Below are 22916 nucleotides of genomic sequence, written 5' to 3'. Positions count from 1 at the left end.
CCGGGCATCTGACTAGTGTGTGTGCAATTGTCAGCCCGGGCCTGGTGTTCTCCAGGAGCCGATATCATATTTGTTTGCGGCATATGAGCTATGCCAAAAATCCTTACAATTAAGAGAATTACAAGAGAAAAGATTTCAGTAATGGTGTTTCCATCGCGTAAGATTTATTGGCAGTACGTACTTTCTGGTATGAGATTGTTTCGGAGGTGTGGGCGTCTTCCTGACTTCTCAGCACTTTCTGGGTATCCACATTGAGCGCTTGGAGCTGTTGGATGAGCTCAGCCTGCTGTGCTGCATGTTCATTGCTTTGCTTGTACAGATTCTGCAATTCCTGCAACTCCTTCCTGTGCCAGACAAAACAAGAAACCATGTGGGACAAACTAGTAAGAGGAGATACCATATCTACGTTACGCCTTTTACTACAAAACCAACTGCTATTTTGTAAAGTCATTTTATTATATTATTGGTATTATTAATAAGACGGATTTTCTAGGCATCACATATGCCCCTTTTAACTAGGGATGCTAATTACAATACATTTTCTTTACTGAAACATAAAAATGTATTCATTGAAACAGACAATGTATGGACATATGGGCAAACACAATATATCAAGAAGCTACAGTTGCAGACTGTTGTGAGTATTTTCTTTGTATCAATTATACTTATTCCTAATATCCCAGAAACCTACATATCTGCCCTGTTCACAGTTACTTTAAAAATGTAAATCAATCTCTGCATTATTCCTACAAGGTAATACTTATTACAGACGTCTACCCCTCTGCTGGAATATCATTTAAATATTATAATATAGATACAGGCTACTAGGTTAAAACTCCATCCACTAATGAGGATCTCTCATACACCATAGCTATATATCCTTTGCTAATGTTCTATGGTTGTAAGGGAAATTTATGCGATAGCTGTCGCAAACATTTGCATAAACAGTAACTTTATCATTAATTTTTTATGTTTCATGTAAATACTCATCCACTAATGATCCTCTATTTGAGAAGCTAGTTCCCGCAAATGGAGGTCAGAACATTGTAATGTAAATACTGATGTCACAAATGGCGTCAAGCATTTTTATATTAGCCACGTATTGTCAATACGCTGGCTTCACATTGAGGGATTTTGCTGTCAAGTTAAGCTATTATAGCCCTTTGTGTCCGAAGTCTGGCTACAGAATGCATCACATAATCGCATGCAAATCAAACTGGAAAGAGAACTAAGGAAGGCCCATACAAAACTTTATGGCAAAACCTACTTAGCACACAATTGGGTTTATTTACTGAAAGGAGAGTTTGCAGGATAATTCTGTTTTAGCTCCTGACTTCACTAAAAGTCCAACCCCAATGAGCTTCTGATAAACTTTGCGTGAGTAAACCGTTAAATCAGGGAAATTTCACCAAAGTCTCCTTGTGCTTGAATAATGAATAAAAATAGTGGAATTAAGGGTAATAAACTAAAGTAAGAGGATACTGGTGCATTATGTCAGGGCTTGACAAACCCTGGGTTACTAGGCCACCATGGCAAATGGAGAACAGGCTCTATATTAGAGCCCTGTGCAGGACTGCTTTTTTAATCCCGCTTCCGCTGATTTTTTTGTCCACTCTCGCCCGCTCCCGCAACATGTATGCCCAATCCCACCCGCTCCCGTAATGTGTGTGTTCCACTCCCGCCCGCTCCCGCAACGTATGTGGTCAATCCCGCCCGCTCCCGCCACATATTTGGTCAATCCCGCCCGCTCCCGCCACATATTTGGTCAATCCCGCCCGCTCCCGCCATTCTATGCTCACATAATCGGGTTTTTCTTCTCTAGCAATCCCCAAAAAACATCATTGAGACTAAAAAGTCATATGCAAGATTTAAAAGAAAATGTGGATTTTTGTTGCGATGTTTAAATCCCATTCAATTGCTTTAACGCATACTATCAAACACAGTCTATGTTTGAGGAAAGCCTTATACTTAGCACCAGAAATAATATATCCATTCAGTTTTAACTCCACTGTTTCTATTCTTGACTGCAGACAACGCAGCCAGGAACAGATACAATAAGGTATTGTTAAACATGTGCTTCTCCCATCCTGTTAAGTTTTGTGTTGAAGATGTGAAAACGCAGATATTTTTCCAAACAATTGGCTTTCTTTCTTATAGTCTAAAGTATTTTCTTTCCAATGAGAAAGGACACATAGCGTTTGCTGCATAAATTATTAGATACACATTTAAATAGGCGTCTAGGAGCAAGTAGCATATGGAATTAGTCCTGTTATAAATATGTTGCTTTTGTGGCCAATTTCCGCTATCTTCGACGCATGTTCAAAAATATGCGGCAGTGACTACAGTAAAAAGTGTGTTATATATACTGTATGTGTATATATTATATGTATATATAATATAATTAACTACAGAGTATAAGTACTCCAAGACTACCCTCAAACCATTTACATGAGGTGTCCCAGTCGGTGCAGTCACTTTTTACCTGGTAAGACTTTGGCGTGTGTGTATATTTGCTATCATGCATAAAACATGTTAAATATATACACATTAGGGGCTGTGTAAAATGCCTAGGCAAAGTATGTAATAAAAGGGAAATAAATAATCAGGTTATCAAACACAGAAATGTTAAACAGAAAAGGATATTAGTATTATTATAAATGTATTTTATGGTTTCCAGGTCCTCCCAAGCGGCCATTTTGATTTAATTCTTTGCCTGTTGGTTATACTCACATACAGTGATACAAACATTGAATCTTTACATGATGTCACCGAAAGTGCTTTTACTTAAGAGACAACTTCTCTCAATAAAGGTTAGTAAAGGAGGCCTTCTGACACATTAATTTAGAGTGTGCTTTCTACTCTTCCTTTTTTTAAAGCTCCATTGACCTGCAAAAAATGTCACCAAACGTCAATACTCAGTGGGGAACCGTATCTGTGAAATCATTAAATACCATTAGAGCTAAATGGATATGTCCTGGATGTTGGTACCTCTGCTGCTGATAAATGAATAAAAGGAACAGGGAGGTGATTGCGTGTGTGTCTGTATATACAGATACATAATTGGTATTCCTAAGCAAAGGTAGATCTCAAATTTGGCATGGTGAAAACATCTAGGTATTTTCCAATGAGGTTGAGTTAACGCTGATATTTAGGACCCAAATAATTCACCTTAAACATAAGACCAGTTAGATGCAGTTAAAATGCGCATGGTATATACTCAGACGAGAGTATTCATAGAGCAGATGTGGCATGCGTTCTCTAGAGTTCCATGGTGGACCTAGCTCAAAAGTACAACTTGTCAAAGTAAATAAGTTAGAGGCAAGATCGTCTTTCACGAGCTGCCAATGCGGAAAGGTGACTCCTCTGGGCACAACCATAAGTTAACCCCTACTCAGCCTTAGGCAATAACTATGGATACCAGAACTGATCATTACTATTAGACACTTTCAGAACAAGTGTGGTTATGTACAAAAAAAGTGATTCTTTAACACCACGGCAATCAATGGAATAGTCTAATCAGAGGGAATATGGCATCGCTTGCTACTGTATGATGATTAGACCACTTTTCAAACTAAGCACCAGAATTTTTATATATACATACACACATTATATATATATATATATATATATATATATATATATATATATATAAAAATTTTACACACACACCACCATTTCATCTAATGTTCTTTATAAACTGGGCATTCACAGATATCACATCCATATTTATAGAAAACTCACAAACTATTTACAAGACGAATATTGTAAAGAAAAATTTACAATGTCATAATTTGCAGTAAAAGCACTGAAACAAAAAAAAATACTGAAGGCAGAAGCAGGCTCCATTTCTAAACGGTATGCTATATATATATGTATATATAGTCAAGCGAGGGCCGCTTACGAGGGAATTGTAAGGAAGAAAAACATTTCTTGCACTGGATCCTCATGTGAAATGATCTTTAGATATGTTGTAAAAGTCATTGGCTTTTGATATTGAGCCACTATAGGCCGTTCATACTGTTGATCAAGTCATTGCTTCGCTGTGCAAGTGAACTTTCTCGGAGAGCAGTCATTACGTTCTACAAAGCAGAAGAGCAGCCAAACAGCGGGGCACTGTATCTACTCGCAGGAAAGCTGTCAAATCAGGCCGCTTTAATGGAAATCTGCACAAAAGGCATTTGGAAAATGCTTAGCACTATGGAAGATCTAGTTTTAACATGAGGTTGTAAAAGCTTTATGTTGTTATGGTTGATGACTAAATAAAGACATGAACAGTGCCTTTACTCCTGCAAGAAATGTAAGAAGCATTCTACTAACCAGCATCTTAACTCTTAAGTATTTGTAATTTACAACTTGCATGCACTCCTTTGTTTGGCTGTGCCCTACACTTTCAGTACAGGAAGTAAGAAAGAAGGAAGCAAGTGATATAAAACTGATGTTTGCCTAGAAAAAATAGTAATATAGAAGTAGGAGAGTCATAAAAGAGTGGGGTTAATGTAGGAAGAGTGAGCTAGCAGCGACAATGGTTAAATTCAGGCTGAAAGCGCAATATAGCATGGCAGATGACATGGTGTACAAAAATATTGGTATTTTCAGCTGGTATTTGTATTTACTATGGTGTATTTATCAAGACAATAATTTCCTGATAGATAAATGCAAAGTACATAGATAAATGGAAAGTTATGCATTATGGTAATGAGTAATAAAATTGCAACCTATACTAAGAATAGGATATCCCCGGGGAAAACTACCAGTGAGAAGGATTTAGGAATAATGGTAGACAACAGACTTTACAACAGTGCACAATGCCAGCAAGCAGCTGCAAAGGCCAATAAGGTCTGTGCATGCATAAAAAGAGGTATTGATTCACGGGAGGAGGATATCATCTTGCCTCTTTACAGGTCAATGGTAAGACCTCACCGCTGAATATGGGCACTGGTCCTTTAAAAGGACATTAGGGCTACAAAATGAAGAAGGGGATTAGAAGATATCAGGTATGAAAAAGTTAAAATTATATACACTGGTTTAACAGCATCTTAGAGGGGATATGATAACATTACTTAAATATATGCAGGGCCAATATAAAGCTCTCTCCAGTGATCTGTTTATTAACAGAAATGTACAAAGAACAAGAGGTCACCCTCTGAGACTTGGAGAGCAGAGATTTCATAGACGACAAAGGAAGGGATTCTTTACAGTGAGGACAATAAAGGTATGGAATTCACTGCCGAGAGAGGGGGTGTTATCAGATACATTATTGCAAAAAAGGGTCTGTATATTGTATATGACATACAGGGCTATAACTAGAATTACCGTATTTGCTCGATTATAAGATGACCCTGATTATAAGACGACCCCCCAAAATCTGCATATTAATTTAGGAAAAAAAGAAAAAGCCTGAATATAAGACGACCCTAAAGGAAAAAAGTTTTACCAGTAAATGTTAATTCATGTAAACTATTACATTTTTTAATAAAAGCTATGATTGAGAAAAATATTTTTTTGTTTTTATTTCCTTGTATTTTCCAACCTGCCCCCCAGTTACGCACATCTGCCCCCAGGCTTGCCACTCCAATATGGCACTGTGGCCCATGATATGCCTTTTAACCCTCTATATGCCACTGTGCCCCATGATATTTGTTTAATTCTCTGACGTTTTGTAAAGCGTTCTAGAAAGAAAGGGTAGCCATGCAAAAGCACTTGCTATTAGTCAAAGTAATGCTCAAAGAATGGATGGTAAGAATGTTATGGGCTGGGAATAGGTAAAGGGAACAACAGGCTTACAATCATACTGCAGGCAAATTGAATATTAAAATGTCTGAGATTATATACCTGAAACCATAATCTCTCTTCCAGCATTTCTTTAGACCTTTTCCCTATGTGATCTGCATGAGAACTTCCCTTTTTTAAGATCTGCAGAAAGGAGACTGCTTCTAACTGATCCCTATAAGCCATACATACAATTTATGCATTTTCTATAATTGTAATCAGTTCAAAGCTGTCAAAATGCCCTAAACGCTGATATATATATATATATATATATATATATATATATAAAAACCAAATTGGCTGTAATACAATTCTTAAACTAAAAGAAGTATCTAGGTGGAACAGAGAGTTTTTGTGATATTGTGACTGTATTAGCATGTATACAGCTAAAACGTACTCATCGTCATCCATGTAACAACATATTTAATCCTATATTTACCAAAATAACAATGAGGACATCAAGTCAGAGGGAGACCGTAGACAATCTGAAGCAAATGATTAGTGAAGATACGACAGTGTGTACGTCTTACCGAAGCCTTGTCGATTCTACCTCTCTCTGTGTGAGTTCTGTCTGTTTTATGGCAACTTGTGACGACAGAGAATTGATTTTGTTGTGCATATCCTCCATCTGCCATCTTGCCCCTTGTAAGTTAACTTCCAGATCCTGTAGTAACAAAAAAAAAAAAAAAATGTTTTGTCATTCAAAAGGGTCAATAAATGACAATACTGATGGAACGTTCCATCTTTCTCGTACCTCACCAACTTAAGGTAGCTTCGCTGGTTATGATTTAAGATTTTTTTTGTTCTTTAAAAAAAAAAAAAAAGGATGTGTATTACATATAAAAGTAAAACATTGTAAAAGGCAGTGCAGAAAGTTAAGAGATGGGAAAAAAATTTGGCTGGGTAATAGTACAAGTAAAAATACATTTTGGAGGGATGTCAAGTTCTTGGTAATGTCTCTGTTGTGCCATATTTTCTACACTTGATGATTGTCTTCACCGGGTTCCATGGTCTATCTAATGCTTTGGAAATTATTTAGTACCCTTCTCCTGACTGATATCTTTCAACAATGAGATCCCTCTGATGCTTTGGAAGCTCTCTGCAGACCATGGCTTTTGCTCTGAGATGGAACTAAGCAAATGTCAGGTAAATCCTACTAGAACAGCTGAACTTTATTTGTGATTAATCAGAGTCACTGTAAATGGTGGCAGGTGTGTAATAACTTCTATTTAACATATACGTGAACGTGATTGGTTAATTCTGAACACAGCCACAGCCCCAGTTATAAGAGGGTGTGCACACTTATGTAACCAGGTTATTGTTCATGGTATAGGTTAGTTAAAGGTGGAAAACCAGGGTGTGTAGACTTTTAATATCCACTGTGTATATATATATATATATATATATATATATATATATATATATATATATATATATACACACACACACACACACACACACACACACTGACTAACTGCATAATAGATACCAAAAATGTTACAATACATGTATTCCTGTAAAATACTGTTTTACCATTCCACTAATGTGTATTTGTTCTTTAAAAAAAATTTCTTTAAAATGCCACCAAACATTTAGGGTGCAGCCTACAATCAAGCCAATACAGTACACACACATTTACCAAATCTCGAGAGCAAGTCTGTCTACATTAAACCACAAGTGTGGCAAACATATGCGGTCACAGAAGGGAATCTGTAACATGTGAACCATACGTGTGTCTTGGGAAAATATGGCTGACGCGGTCAGATTATTTTGTTTTGGGGGGGGGGGAAAGTCTATGAAAAATCAACTAGATGAGCCAATTTGGAAAAAAATAATCTAAACTTTTAAATTGTATCCAAAATATTAAACACGTTTATATTTGTGCACTCACACTTTAACATATTCTTTAGGTTTTCATGTGAGGGAGAAGTCTGTTACACTGTTTAATGATCAGACTTTAGGATGGCTATTTGATGTCAGTTTCCTGCTTTGGGGCATCAATTTTTAAAGAGCTGTGGGTTTTAAGTGTAGGAATTTAAATGAATGCTGGTCCCCATTGGCGTGTTTGAATACATAAGTTGTTATCACAGCAAATAATGAGAGGCATAAGTGCACGGCAGAATGGAGTTTGGAAAATCATGTGAGGGAAGGCAGGGGTTGATCTCCGTACCTTTATTTTGGCATCAACGGCAGATTTTTCTCCTCTCCACTGTACTTCCTGTTTCCTTGTCCTATCCAGGTCATTCAGCAGTTCATCAAATCTTTTGCTCAAATCCTCCTTTTCCCGCTCGATATTTCTTAAAATGACTTCTCCCTGCTCCTCGTTCTTTTTCGCATTCTCTTTAAAGTTCTGTTCGATAAAAAAAAACAACTTTACATTTGCATAATAATTACTGTACACAATTAACAGAAAATTCCTGTCCGAGTGACAATGGCCATCACGTTTACATGATGCTCTTGGATAAAACTGGCCATCAGGCGTTCAGGTGGAAAAGAACGTTTTTTCTCCCCCTTTCTTTTTAACGTCTTGACAGTTTTGATGAGCGCGCATTTGCGAAGGAATCCTTTAATTGATCAAGTTGCCTTTGATGATGTCCCCAGCTATTTTTGAGACCCACGCAGACACATCGCTCCAGACCTCGGCTTTATCAATTAATAATCCCAGTCCCATCAGTGTGTAATTAAAAGAAGCCACATAGTCACACTACTTTCGCTCGCTTCATAGCTATCATTAACTATTTATCTGAGAAGTTCTTCGCCTCAGATTTTAAGCTTTAAAGACATCTTACTTGGCGCTCACTGTCTTGAGAAAGAGCTGCAAAGCAGACTAGGCCTCGGGCTATTTCTCCGTAACGTATGTCCCATTCTGTGACACACTTCATGGCACGGCTCGAAGCTCAGTACTTCACAGCATGACAGCTGTACAAAAATATGTACAAGACAATGTACCTTAAGTTCCTGACTTTTATCTTTTAATATTTCTTGGAGGTCATTCAACTCCTTCTTGAGAAGCGTATTTTCTTCATCGACAGCTATCTTTCTTTGCACGAGGTTGTTTATCTCCTGCTGCTGTCCTGATGTTCTCTGTAGAATAAAAAAAGGAGAGATTAAATTTATATATACATATATAAGATCAACGTGGCTGTGGTACCGCTTATCGTTTGCACTTGTCAGATTTACTTCAAACACGTGAATAAAAACAAAAAAATGCAAGCTTCCCATTTACTATATGTAGCCCCAAAACGGCTTCAAGATGCTGCCAAACCCTTACTCATTGACAAAAAATTAAGATAATCCCACTAACATTATTTTATGGATTAAAACCATGTGTAAAACATCAATAGGCATAAGAATGAAAGGGAGAAAACCAAGTGGTTTGGTAGTATAACCGTGCAGAAGTCAGGCGAGTCCAACCAGGGAGGTGAGATGTTAGTTTGATGTTGTGGCATAGATGCCCCGCAAATATCGAGCATACTAATAATGAGGTCCAAGGATGGCCACAACATTAACCATTAAAGTGGCAATTGGGGGGGGGGGGCAATAACTTTTTCTATTCTTTTAATACTGCATATAGACTCTTTTATGGTCAACTGATTATTCTTATGATTTAGTAACCACATTTTTTTTTATTATTAGAAAATCCTACTTTGCTTTACTTACCAAAGTGTTTTTGTTATAATCAAGAATCACAGAGAAACCTTGCATTTAAAAATAAAGATAATGTGTGCTTAAACGTGGATTCCAGAGTATTTTAATTCAAAGGGAAAACAAAGATTCAATATAGATTTGCGCATCCATAAAAATATTTCAAGTCTAGATAATGAGAAAAGCTAGCACTGTTTTAAACGCCACTGGAGAATAATTGCTTGATAAGGTTTTAAAATGTTACAAGGTCTAGGACAAACAGATTAGCATTAGTCTCTTCAGATCAAAACGGAAAGCTAATTAAATATTATTAAAAGTTCTCATCGCGGTATGAAGTTTACATGCTTCAATTTCTGTCATAATCAAGAGGAAATTGAATCCTGTTGATTTACTGTATAAACAGTTTGCTGGTCCACAAAGTGCCTGCAAGGGGAATACCATATTAGTTCGGTATAACGATGTATACCAGTGTGCATTTTCCATTTATTAGACACTAAATAAAACAGTTTCAGGCTTTACAGCCACATTGCTGCCAGTAATACAGCTTTCGCCAAGCAATTCTCACAACTCTCATCACACCACAGGCTGGCGACTCAACATGAGAGTTGTTATTCAGCAGTTTAAATTTGGGAAGATTATTTAAATTACAGTTACGGATTCCTACCATGTCCAGGAAATTGATATTTGGCAATGCCTTACATTAACAGAAAAAGGTAACATGTTCCTAGCCTGTTCAAATAGCACACATGTTGGCTGCGTAGATTGTTGGTGCTATATAAAATAAAAGATAATAATAATAATAATGTAGGAATGGGCAGAACAAAAGACAGATGGGTAGCTCAAGATTAATATAGTTTACATTCTATTAGGAGTGAACACTCATTGCCTTATCACAGAGACTACTAAGGAACCTGCTTTTTCCGCTTACAACCTATTTTAAAATAATCAGGATTGTATAAAGTTAATACATTTTAATGTTCTACACTTCCTGGGGCTAAAATGTCCTGCAAATACCCAGTGCTAAAGGATAGCCTGCTAGAAGCCACTTTGGCCAGCTTACCTACTCTATGTGCTTACAATAATACACCCAACTTAACATAATGCCAAGATAGAGTAATGTTTATTGCACCATGTATCATATTATACCTTTCATACGCCCCTTTCTGTATCTTTTTTTGTGATGTGCATATCTCCAGTTTCTGACCCAACCTTAGGGTTGCCACACAAGTGCCTCATTAACGGTGTCCAGAGATGGCTGGCTTTAAGTAGCATGAGAGTCCCACTGACTCAGCCCCAATATAGGCATGAAAAATTAGATAGGACTCTCCAAACTAGGGGTAATTTGACACAGCAACATAGCAATATATGGTCATATAGTGTGAAGGAATCCACAATATTTATGCCTTAGATAGGTGTTTTTTGAATGGTGTTCATTGGGTAAAATGTAAGGCTATTTACTGTCTTACTCAATCTTTATAAAGCAATATTAAAAACTTCAAAATAACTTTACCAATATACAAAAAATGGCCTTTTCATGGCCCATACTGTTTCAAAAACAATTAAAATGTGTATAATTAGTCTGTACAACCACATCTAGTGTAACAAATACAAATGAATTATTAAATATAGTAAGCATTCATGAATAGACCCACTTCGACTAGAACAACTCCTGTTATGTATGATCCCCTGGACAGATTTATGTCGTCTCATTAAAAATTAATTTGGATCATCACAGTGTGTTTGTCCACCTGCATAAGATTATAGAAATGAGAACAGAAAAAAAAGTCTAATTCATCTGGAATGCAGTAATGTAGGCTTATATGCCTTCAGGAAAAAACAACTGAGATAATAACATACTGACATCATGTACGACTGGCACTACCCTCAGTAGTTTCTACCCTCTACCCTCAGTAGATTTGCTTTGCTTTCAGTAAAAATACATACAGGAGATATTTCAAGTCATTAATGCCGATTACATTCAAATGTAAGAATAAAGTCTAAATAAAGGAACCAACTTCTAGATATTTTTTTAAAGGCAGGGGTGGCTATGGAGCTTATTTTAACATGACGAAGCCCCTTTAAGGGCTGATGAGACAACTCTGCATTGCCAGTGAAAGATAGGCAAAGATCATAAAACAAAAAAATAAAAACTAATTGTAGGAATAGTTGGAAAGGACAGGAGTGTATTCATTGTAATGGACACACTTCATCCAATGTTTCCAAAAGGTTACTTGTTGAGGGTTAATACAGATATTATAGGTTCAGTTCAAGACCAGCCATTAAAATATGACGTGGTAGGTCACAGAGCAAACTATATTTGATCTTATTCTATACATATGTCAGTGTTCATCCCCAGTTAGGTTAAAATACGAAAAATCTGTTATAACAGGTTTAATGTGTGACTGGGGTAACTAACTGCCAGTACGGGATTTTGGAGGCCAGTACGGGATTATGGAAATCCCCATTGTGTATTCTCAAACTCTTTGGTTATCCAAGTGGGTTCCACAGCAGGATAATTCCACAGAAAGGTGATACATTGTTAAAGTGTTAAACATAGATTCCCATCCTAAGGTTTTTCAGGCACAAGTCCTGATTAAAGTCTGAAGATGTGTGACTAGTTTAGGTGCAGACATTATCCCTGCAAAGTCCTGATGAACAACAAGGCATCTAGTCAGAAGAGCTCTGGGAAGGTCAAAGATACTTGGTGAATGCTGGAGACCTACCTGCATTTTTTATTACCTGTATCAGATTGAAATTTTTTTTAAATGTTCCTGTTTTCATTTTTAAAACAGTTTTTGCATACGACATATAATGTAGCTGCGTATTAGGCATTTATATCATTGGCTCTATTATCTTAGCCCAATCTAAGGATGAAGTGTGTCCATTACAATGAATACACTCCTGTCCTTTCCAAGTATTCCTACAATTAGTTTTTATTTTTTTGTTTTATGATCTTTGCCTATCTTTCACTGACATATCATACTGCCTGTGCTAAACAATAGAATGGCTCAATCGTAATCAATCGTAGAAAAGGACTTCATTAGCATTGTCCTAAAGAATCTTCTCAGTATGGTCAGGGAGCGTCACCCAAAATATCACAACAATGACAGCCTCCAGTTCTGTTGATAAAGGACGCTTTATCCACATTTTTTTCCGTTGTTAATCTATATTGCTGCATACATTACTATATCTAATACTGAAATATTTTTCTAAAAGACTCTCTCTTTAAATGAAAGCACTCAGCTCTCAATATGGGCCATGTACACTTGAGATAAACCCAATTGTATTGTTAGGAACCTAAGGAGACTCTTCCACTTGAAGTAAAACACTAAACCATACTACCGCTGATAGTGTGACTTGAGCAGAAAGTAATATATTCATGCAGTTTGCATGTGTAGTGAGTGAACATGGGCTGTAATAATCAGCAAGGATTTCCAAAACCTTGAAATCCTACTCCTAAACTAGCCATTCAAGCTTTAGATGCCTCAGTTCTAATGGTTAGAAGTATACCAACATTTATCTTTATCTTACTTACAGAGGATAAGATCAAGCACAGATAGTTAAAAAACTCCCTTACATACAAGTTTGATCATTTAAATGTATATTAGGGCTGCAACTAACGATTATTTTAATAATCGATTAGTTGGCCGATTACTGCCCCCAGTTATGCACATCTGACCCCCAGCTTGCCACTCTGTCCCCCTATATGCCTTATACCTCTTATATGCCAGATTCCACTGTGCCCCGATATGCCACTGTGCCCCATATATGCCTTATACTCCTTATACGCCAGTGATATGCAACTGAGCCCCCTGATATACCTTTTACCCCCAGATATGTCTTATGCCCCCCTGATATGCCTAATATCGATATGCCACTCGCCCCCATTTATGCCTTATACCTCCCTATATGCCACTGTGCACCCTGATATGCCACTCCGCCCCCCCATAAATGCCCTGCACCACCCTGAAATTCATTATACTCCCTGATTCACCACTCTGCCTCCCCCAGATATGCCACTCTGAAATTCATTATACCCCCCATACACCACTCTACCTCCCCCTATACACCACTCTAACTCCCCCAGATATGCCATTCTGCCTCCCTGAAATTAATTACACCCCCATACACTACTCTGCTACCCTGAAATTCATTATACCCCCCATACACCACTATACCTCACCCATATACCACTCTGCCTCCTCCCCCTCCCTTACACCACTTTGCCTCCTCCCATACACCACTCTGCCTCCTCCCACCTCCCATACACCACTCTGCCTCCTCACCCCTTCCCATACACCACTCTGCCTCCACCCCCTTCCCATACACCACTCTGCCTCCTCCCCCCTCCCATACACCACTCTGCCTCCTCCCCCCTCCCATACACCACTCTGCCTCCTCCCCCTTCCCATACACCACTCTGCCTCCACCCCCTTCCCATACACCACTCTGCCTCCACCCCCTTCCCATACACCACTCTGCCTCCACCCCTTCCCATACACCACTCTGCCTCCTCCCCCCTCCCATACACCACTCTGCCTCCTCCCCCCTCCCATACACCACTCTGCCTCCCCCCCTTCCATACTCCACTCTCCCTCCTCCCCCATCCCATACTCCACTCTGCCTCCTCCCCCTCCCATACTCCACTCTGCCTCCTCCCCTTCCATACTCCACTCTGCCTCTCCCCTTCCATACTCCACTCTCCCTCCTCCCCCCTCCCATATTCCACTCTGCCTCCTCCCCCTCCCATAATCCACTCTGCCTCCTCCCCCCTCCCATACTCCACTCTGCCTCCTCCCCCCTCCCATACTCTACTCTGCCTCCTCCCCCTCCCATACACCACGCTGGTCCCTCCCATACACCACTTTGCCTCCTCCCCCTCCCATACACCACTCTGCCTCCTCCCCCTCCCATACACCACTCTGCCTCCTCCCCCCTCCCATACACCACTTTGACTCCTCCCCCTCCCATACACCACTCTGCCTCCTCCCCCCTCCCATACACCACTCTGCCTGCTCCCCCTCCCATATACCACTCTGCCTCCTCCCCCTCCCATACACCACTCTGCCTCCTCCTCCTCCCATACACCACTTTGCCCCCTCCCATACTCCACTCTGCCTCCTGTCAGCAACGGAGGTTCACAAGACACCAGGGAGCCGGGTAGAGAGGCAGAGTGGTGTATGGGAGGGGGAGGAGCCAGAGGTGTATGGAAGGGTGGCTCCCATACACCCCTCTGACTCCTCCCCCTCCCATACACCACTCTGCCTTTCTCCCGACTCCCTGATGTTTTGTGAACCTCCGTTGCTGACAGGCACTTTCACTGCAGCTTCATAGATGCCTCAGCGTAAGTGAAGGGCAGTAACGGAGGCTGTCTGTGCGATGCAGACCCCACCAGCTGACAGAGAGGATGATCCTCTGCAGGAGACCTCGATTCTCTGTCAGCCGGGGGGGTCTGCACGATGCGCACAGACAGCCTCCGTTACTCACCTTCACTTACGCTGAGGCTTCTATGAAGCTGCAGTGAAAGTGCCTGTCAGCAACGGAGGTTCACAAAACACCAGGGAGTCGGGAGAGAGGCAGAGTGGTGTATGGGAGGGGGAGGAGTCAGAGGGGTGTATGGAAGTGGAGGGGAGAGACAGAAGTTGTCTGTGCGCATCGCACGGACACCCACCGGCCGACAGTGAGGGGAATCCAGGTCCCCTGCAGCGTTACGGGGCATCTGGATTCTAGTGTTATAATCCGATCTCTGTTTGAGGTCGGATTATATAAGGAGAGGAGTTTTTCAGAGCATTTGCTCTGAAAAAAACTCTTTTTATAATCGATAAAAATCGATTTAACTAATCGATAATGAAAATCGTTGTCAACGATTTTAATTATCGATTATTATCGATTTTATCGATTAGTTGTTTCAGCCCTAATGTAGATGGGTTTGTGATAAAAAAAAATAGGATTATAATACATTTTTGTCTAATGGCTAAATCCTAAAACCAGTAAATGGAAGATAAAATTAAAAATCATGAAATAGAGTGCAACTCTATTTTGGCCGCATTAACCTTTTATAAACGCTGCTGAACGGAGGACATACAAACCTGTTCTAGTTCGTGTATTTTGCCGTCTTTCACTTGAAGGATCTCAAGCACTTTTCTGTCTTTAGCCTCGGCTTTATTTTTCTCCCTGCGTGAAATAAAAATATATATATGCACATTATTACATCTAATCTGTCCTTAATCATTTGAATTAGCTTAGACCCGATGATAAATGTCAGTTTAAAAAGCAGAGAATGAAATTATCTGTGACCGGCAACCCTGAAAGAATTAATCAGCTAACATATGGTTAGAGACAGCAAATTATTGCGACAGCCAGTTATGACAACTTTATTTTAAGGACCAGATTGTGAGCCATATGAATACAGCACCATACCAGTGATCCTGGATCACAGCTCTTTGGACATGACATTTGAGTCACTTTACTTATTTAGAACCAGTGTTTTTCAACCTCTGTTAAATGAAAACATTGGAATAAGGGTTACAGAAGGTACTTCAAATTAAGGTTTTATTTTGTGGCCAAAGCGTGTCAACTGTGTCTAGCAACTAAGTTTACCACAATAGTAGAAAAAGCTAGTACCATAAAAAAAAAATTACTAATCCAAGCTACATGTCGGAGGTCAGCAGAAAAAAAAATCCACAATATTTATTTATCCTTATTAAACAGGATATTCTGTGACTGTCAACCATAAGAGAACAACGCTTTATTTCTGGCCATCTAATATATTACACTTGTGAATATTATAAAATAAAGAAATCTTATTCCTCCACCCCAAAAAAATAATTCAGTGAAATTCCATAGAAAACCTTACATAAAAACAAAACTTAATAAAATATTTACATAGATACATTGTGTATGTAGTATTCTTGAATTGCCTAACAAATATTATGAACAAACTAAAAAGCAAAAGGTCAGCTGTAAGAAAAATAAATCTGAAGATCTGCAGCAACATTTACATGAAACACATTTACAAAAATAGACTGGTTCACATATTACGTCCAAGAAACCCAATTCAAACCAAGCTATAGATGTAAATCCAAGTAAACTCACAGCCTTGCTAACAATACAGTATGTCGGTGGGCATTTTCTAGGGCTACAACAACTAATGGATAATGAAAATCATTATCAATTAGTTGAATAGATTTTTATCGATTATACAACGAGGGTTATTTCAGAGCAAATGCTCTGAAAAATACCCCTCGTTTTATAAACCGTTTCATTCAGTGTGACTCACAGCAGTTACTACTTACAGTCCCTCCCTGCAGTCACACTGATGATTGACCCCGCCATTTTTCTCCCAGTCTCTCCCTGCAGTCACACTGCTGATTGGCCCCACCCATTTCCTATAGCGCCCGCGTGGCTTTAACTGCGAGTATAATTAATATTTGGGCTGCTGAAAGGTAGGGGAGGTGGGGGTTAATTTAGGGGCAGTTATGGTTGATGGGGTGTTTGGGGTTAATTTAGGGCCAGTTATGGTTGATGGGGTGTTTAGGACTAAATGAAACATTTACATTAATTTTTTCATCCGATTAATCCAAAAAATAATCGGCCAACTAATCGATTATTAAAATAGTTGCAGCCCTAGCATTTTCAGTAGTGACTGCGGGATCTACCCCTCCTTAACTTGGCAGACTGGATGGTTCCCATTGTTGCAAAGAAATATTTATTTGTACAGCTTTGTCGTATGTGAAAGATACTTCAAGGATGTAGCTGCAACCTTGGCCATAAGTTTTCCTGCACATGCTGATGGTGATGGTTTAGTGTGAGTGAGAAGCGGGGTCTTTCCATATTTTCCCAGCACTTATAGGGAACATACTATAAGGTGTACATTTTTTGTAGAATTTTTATGCTTATGGCTTAACGGGTTTGGGGGTTGTGAACGGGGGCAGGAGGGTTATACTGGGTAGATGTTGTGCTAGGGCTAGGGGATGTGAGGTTTTTTAAAAAATGTATTATCTTGTTTATATATTTTCATATTTTATTTAATTTTTTGTTTCATATATATTTTTTTTTTAAATGGTTAGAGGTCCTCTTAGGGACCTCTTGAACATGTTATTAATGCCAATTATGTCACAATGACATCACCTAGCTCACTTTATTTTATCTTTTTATTATTTATATTATAAATGATTTTCTTATTATTATTTTTTTAAATGAATAACCGGGTTTTTTTTTTTCACCTTTTCGTTTTGCAGCATGGGAGGGTGAGAGACATGGTTTCTCACTCTCCTCCCCGCGACCCCCCTGCACAGATCACACTGTGATCCTCACAGACGTGCATAGAGATGGCAGCGTCTGTGCCTCATCGGAGGACAGGATATCCCCTGCAGGTGACGCAAAATGTTACATCAGATCAGACAGCAGAAAGCCGGCGATGCCGGCTTCAGCTGTCAAGGGGGAGTCCAGGCTGTCAAGCGACAGCCTGAGCTCCCATGCATCGGTAGGGATGTGTCCCTGCCGCTGCAAGATGGACTGGACGTACCGCTACATCCATAGGGGATTCTTGGGATGCGTTTCTTTGACGTACCAGTACGTCCATAGGGGACTGAAGGGGTTAAACACACCCATTAGACATTCACAATTGAACCCTTGGATTTAATAACTGGTCGAACCTCCTTTGGCACTAATAACCTTAGACAAGCGCTTCTGGTAGCTGAGGATCAGACCTGCATAATGTTCAGGAGGAACTGTAGACCATTCTTCCTTACAGCACTGATTAAGCTCAGCCATATTCCTAGGATATCTGATGTGAACGGCTCTCTTGAGGTCATTCCACAGCATTTCTAATGTGTTAAAGTCTGGGCCACTCTGTAGTAAACCATTATGTAGTAGATTTACTTTGCTGTTCAGGGTCATTGCACTGCTGCATCATAACTTCTAATGAGCTTCAGCTGGCAGGCAGCCACCCTTTACATTATCCTGTATGATACCTTGATAAACTTCAATGGTGTATGATACCTTGATTAACCCTCAATGGTGGCAAGTTGTCCAGGACCTGGGCAGCAAAGCAGCCCTAAATCATTATGCTCCCTCCACAATATTTCACCACAGGTGACATATTCGTCAGTCCATAGTTTACATATGTAGTGCTGTGTGTTCTTCCCGAATAATTCAACTTTAGTTTCATTCATCCACAAAACATTTCCCAGTAGCATTGTTGAGTGTCAGAATGCATTCTGCTTTGTGGTGTTGGGAGTCATCTTGGCCTGGCACCCATTTCTAGGGAGAGTAAATCCTCTCCATTTATAAACTATGGACTGACGAATATGAACAATTGTAACTCTTTCTAGCAAAACAACAATTAAGTGTAGGTCTAAGATTTATTTTTTGTGAGGCATGGTTCACATCAGCAGTTGCTCCTTAAGAAAAGCAAACTCAAAATGTTTGACTGTTTTTGGGGGGGTTGTTTTTTTTTTATAATGTACAATTCATTGATTGGACTCCAGGTTTGCCAACTCCTGACTCCAATTAACTTTTGTTGAAGTAATTAGCCTAGGGGTTCACATATTTCTCCCAACCCACACTGTGAATGTTTGAATGATGTATTCAATATGGACAAGAACAATACAATAATTTGTGTGTTATTAGCTAAAAAAGGTTGTGTTCATTTTTGTAACTTAAATAAGGATCATATGGTATTTTAAGAAAAAATATACATAAAAGCTGGCAATTCCAAAAATATATCAGGTTATTAGGTTATATAGGCTGCTTTAGACTTCAGCTCTTGGAAGCGAAACGCCTTACTAAAAAAGACCAAGAGATCAGGGAAAAAAACACTACGAAATTAGGCTCTGTCAAGAGGTTTATGAAGATCAATGACTAAAACAAACTCCTGTTTAGCTAATTAGAACCACTGATGTACCATAATGACTCAAGCTACGGATATTTGCAGACTTCTTTAGGATGAAAAATGGAGTAAGGAGATGCTGTCAATTTGTAAAACTTTTAAGCACCAATCACTATCCCCCGAGGCCAACGCATTTTAAACATTTAACTGAGCTGCACTGAGCCACAAGAATTATCCATATCTAGACTCCTAAATTCTGACAATTTATTCCAGATCATTAACAGTCTATTTTTCTAAGTCTTCTTGCATACGCTACAAGTTCATGGACAGGATCGTGTTATGTTTATCTGGGTCCTGGCCCATTTTTAATGAGATGCCAGAAGATGAAATATTGCAGACATGGAATAATCATTATTTGAGAATGACGTGTGGAAATAGGTTTACACTTAAGGAAAAAAATATATAATATAAAGGTAAATCTAGCTATAGAAACATCATTTCATTTATCCTGTAGGGAAACATCCAATACCTACACTGGAAAATAAACATTAAATAGGTAGTTCTTTTGCGATGTTGATATTCACAACCATTGCCAATTACTTTAAATGCATTAATGTTTTTGGATTCCTTTTTAGCCCTGGCTATGCTTGTACATCAGGGTATCTGTAGTATTTGATATGAGTTTCCTTGAAATCATTCAGTGTGGGGGACTATTTCTTACTGTTAGAAAAGATTAGTTAGAATAGTTAAAATAGACCATTTTCACAGTATAGTGCCTCTGTGCTAAACAATCTGATGAGCCACTTTGACTTGTCCCTTATAACTTAGGAGAATGTTAGTTTGTTTAGTGTGCCAGATTGGCCCTGAACGAGTTCAATTCAGGTCTCTGTCACTAGGAGAAAATGCATTTTAAACAAGCAAGCATGATACCAATACCTGTGCAGGAAAATAGACATAGCCATAGTAGACCAATAGAAAATGGACTCTTCAGTCAAAATTGACATCTTTTATTTAGCCATCTGAGGTCCCAAAAGACCATGGTCTAAAACTAAAGGGTGAGAGGGTCAGATGTAATGTAAAAAAGTGGTTAATAGTGATGGAATTTGAAAAATCATGGCATAGACAGAAGGCTTTCCTTAGCATAAACCAAAGGAAGGGTTAAGGTGACAGACAAGATGGAACAAAATAGTTTGTATTTGCTGTTCCATTCCTCATTTCTTTATCAGAAAGGCTTGTTGAGTTGTGATGACATGCATGGATGGATGCCATATGCAAAGGAGAAAAATCCTCAATCTCATCATCCTGAATCCATGCACAACAGTCCAGGGTGGTTAAATATTTCCATTTGAAAACTAGAAACCACAAGGCCTGGTGATATATTTTAAAGAATCTCTGTTTTAGACCATGAATGTTCTTTATGTATACAATTTACCCTTAGTTTGACCTAAGGGACCAAAACTATTGCACCCCAATGATAAAGACCAAATACTACCAATCAACCAATGGGTTCTTTTATACCATCACTATGTATCTTCTGTATCAAAACTTCCTTGTGCCCTCAAAGCCTCTAAAAGTACTTTCAATTGCCAATGCATATTATTCCACCATCACAAAACAAATCCTACTATATTCATAAAACTAATATATAACATTGGAAGTTACCACTGATAAAAATCTGATACATGATAACTACGCAAGCTAAAATAAAGCATTTTTATTTTTTACTTCTCTGCCAAGTCTATTGATTTGAATTCTCCACTCCTGTCCAATTTGCCAAGTCCCTATTCTCTCCTGGGAGCAGGCCGTATTGAAAATACAGTAGAATAGTGGAAACCAATTAAGCTTTTTTGGCCTGAAGACAATAATCCCTGTCATCTGATGTTATCGATATAAAGTGATTAACATATTGCTTGTGGCATAGAAATTTTTCCAAATGATAACCTGTAATTGCAGTACACATGCACCGTCAACTATAGCAATCAATTCCACTCTCACATCAATGTTAGTTTATTTGTATCTACTTTTTGATATCCATGTTAACATATTCTGTGCTCCTCCTAAATTGACATATGTAACCTACTAATATTTCCATAGATACATATACAGTTATATAGCACTGATTTCCCAAGAATTATATGTAATAACACTAATAATCTGGACATTAAATCTAGACCTTTCATATATATATACATATATATGAAAGGTCACACACACACACACCATAGAGTATAACAAATTACACACACACACTATAGAGTATAACAAATACACACACACACACACACACTATAGAGTATAACAAATTTTCAAGGCTGAGATTGGCCTCATTATTAATCTGACATAACATAATACTCTTTTTAATAATTATTGAATTATGAATGTTATTAATGAAAGCTCAGATAATTCTTATGAACTCAATATTTTGCATTACCTATCCACTGAGCACTACACTAAAAACTTAATTATTTTAAGATAGTGTCAACTTCAGGCTACTACTGAGAGAAAAATATTCAAGAGATCAATCTATGGGGGGGGGGAAACATGGTAATGTGCATCTGGCATATCAGAAAATTAATACACTGGAAATAAACCCACAGGCCACCAAAGAATAACCTGACATAGTTAACACTTTTCCCACAGGGCCCCACAACAACATGAATTATCTCGATGGGAAGACAGTTGTAACTAATCTGAAGCTTTTCTAGATTGACTAGATTGATTCTGCAATGGAAGTGAAGCTCCACGTTACCAAAGTAAATAAAAATTAAATATCAAGCATACAGAAATTAAACTATATATTTTGGAGAATTTAGCCGCTAATGAGAGGAGAACGTGTCAACTTTACTATTGATTATGAAGGGCCATCTCTAATAAGATTCTTCCAGAAGGAGCTCATAGTGTTTGGTACTTCATAATATACAAAGAAATCACGGAGTTGATAATCATCTACTTTATAAAGCAAACTAGAAGCAATGTGTTTGATCAATTGATACTTAAATGCGACTTTATAATTATACATTGCAAATTAAATATATATAATAATATTAAGTAACTATGTCTTTGATGATCAACCTCATCTTCCAATAGAACAGTGCTACAGTTGATGAACCTTTAAACCATGGAGGGAGACCACTGGTCCCCATTAAGAATGCCTAGGGCTTCACAACTTGAAGAATAATTGGCTGGTAACAATTTCATGTGAGGTGAAGAGTATCCATGATCTGGAGGAAGATAAAGCAAGGTGTATGTCCTGTCGCATAAGAGAGTACTATTTGAAGCAAAGACTGTTTTCACTTTTAAAGTGAGGTTTTAGTTCCAGCCATTCATTTATACTGCCCAGAATATGTTAACATACTTAGAACTTCTTCATTTAGTAATTATTTACATTACAATTGATGTTATATGCAAGTTTAGCAAACAATCCAAAATACTACAAATTTATATACACCTAACGACACGTGTCCCCTTTTCTAGTTCTTAATGCAGGTTTTGTGATCGCTTAACATGTAATTAACTAATTAACTTGAAATTACTGAGCTGCATAATAACGAGACATGAGAAAAACCTGGCTAGACTGTGACCCTTGAGATCAGAGCTGGGCAGTCCTACCCTAAATAATCCATTCAGTTCCTCAATTAGCGGCATTATATAGTTACTCTCCAATAGTTAT

At 38.5% G+C, this 22916-nt stretch overlaps 1 protein-coding gene across 1 annotated transcript in view; it reads right to left on the bottom strand.

The window, feature by feature from the left end:
• LOC149284280 (centlein-like) overlaps positions 1-22916 on the bottom strand; it is a 162626-nt gene that overhangs the window by 123723 nt on the left and 15987 nt on the right. Inside the window, exons 3-7 of the mRNA XM_089496969.1 lie at positions 15504-15588; positions 8719-8853; positions 7940-8119; positions 6300-6433; positions 182-344 (exon numbers count right to left, since the gene is read on the bottom strand). Of these exons, the coding sequence (XP_089353095.1) occupies positions 182-344; positions 6300-6433; positions 7940-8119; positions 8719-8853; positions 15504-15588 (697 nt within the window). The remainder of the gene's footprint in view (positions 1-181; positions 345-6299; positions 6434-7939; positions 8120-8718; positions 8854-15503; positions 15589-22916) is intronic.

Source organism: Sceloporus occidentalis, unplaced genomic scaffold (genome assembly GCF_023333645.1).
Source record: "Sceloporus occidentalis isolate IW3139 unplaced genomic scaffold, rSceOcc1.0.p SCAF_96, whole genome shotgun sequence".
In the NCBI taxonomy this organism is placed as follows: domain Eukaryota; kingdom Metazoa; phylum Chordata; class Lepidosauria; order Squamata; family Phrynosomatidae; genus Sceloporus; species Sceloporus occidentalis.
Note: the sequence above shows the minus strand (reverse complement) of the source record. Positions and strands in the feature narration are given on the sequence as shown.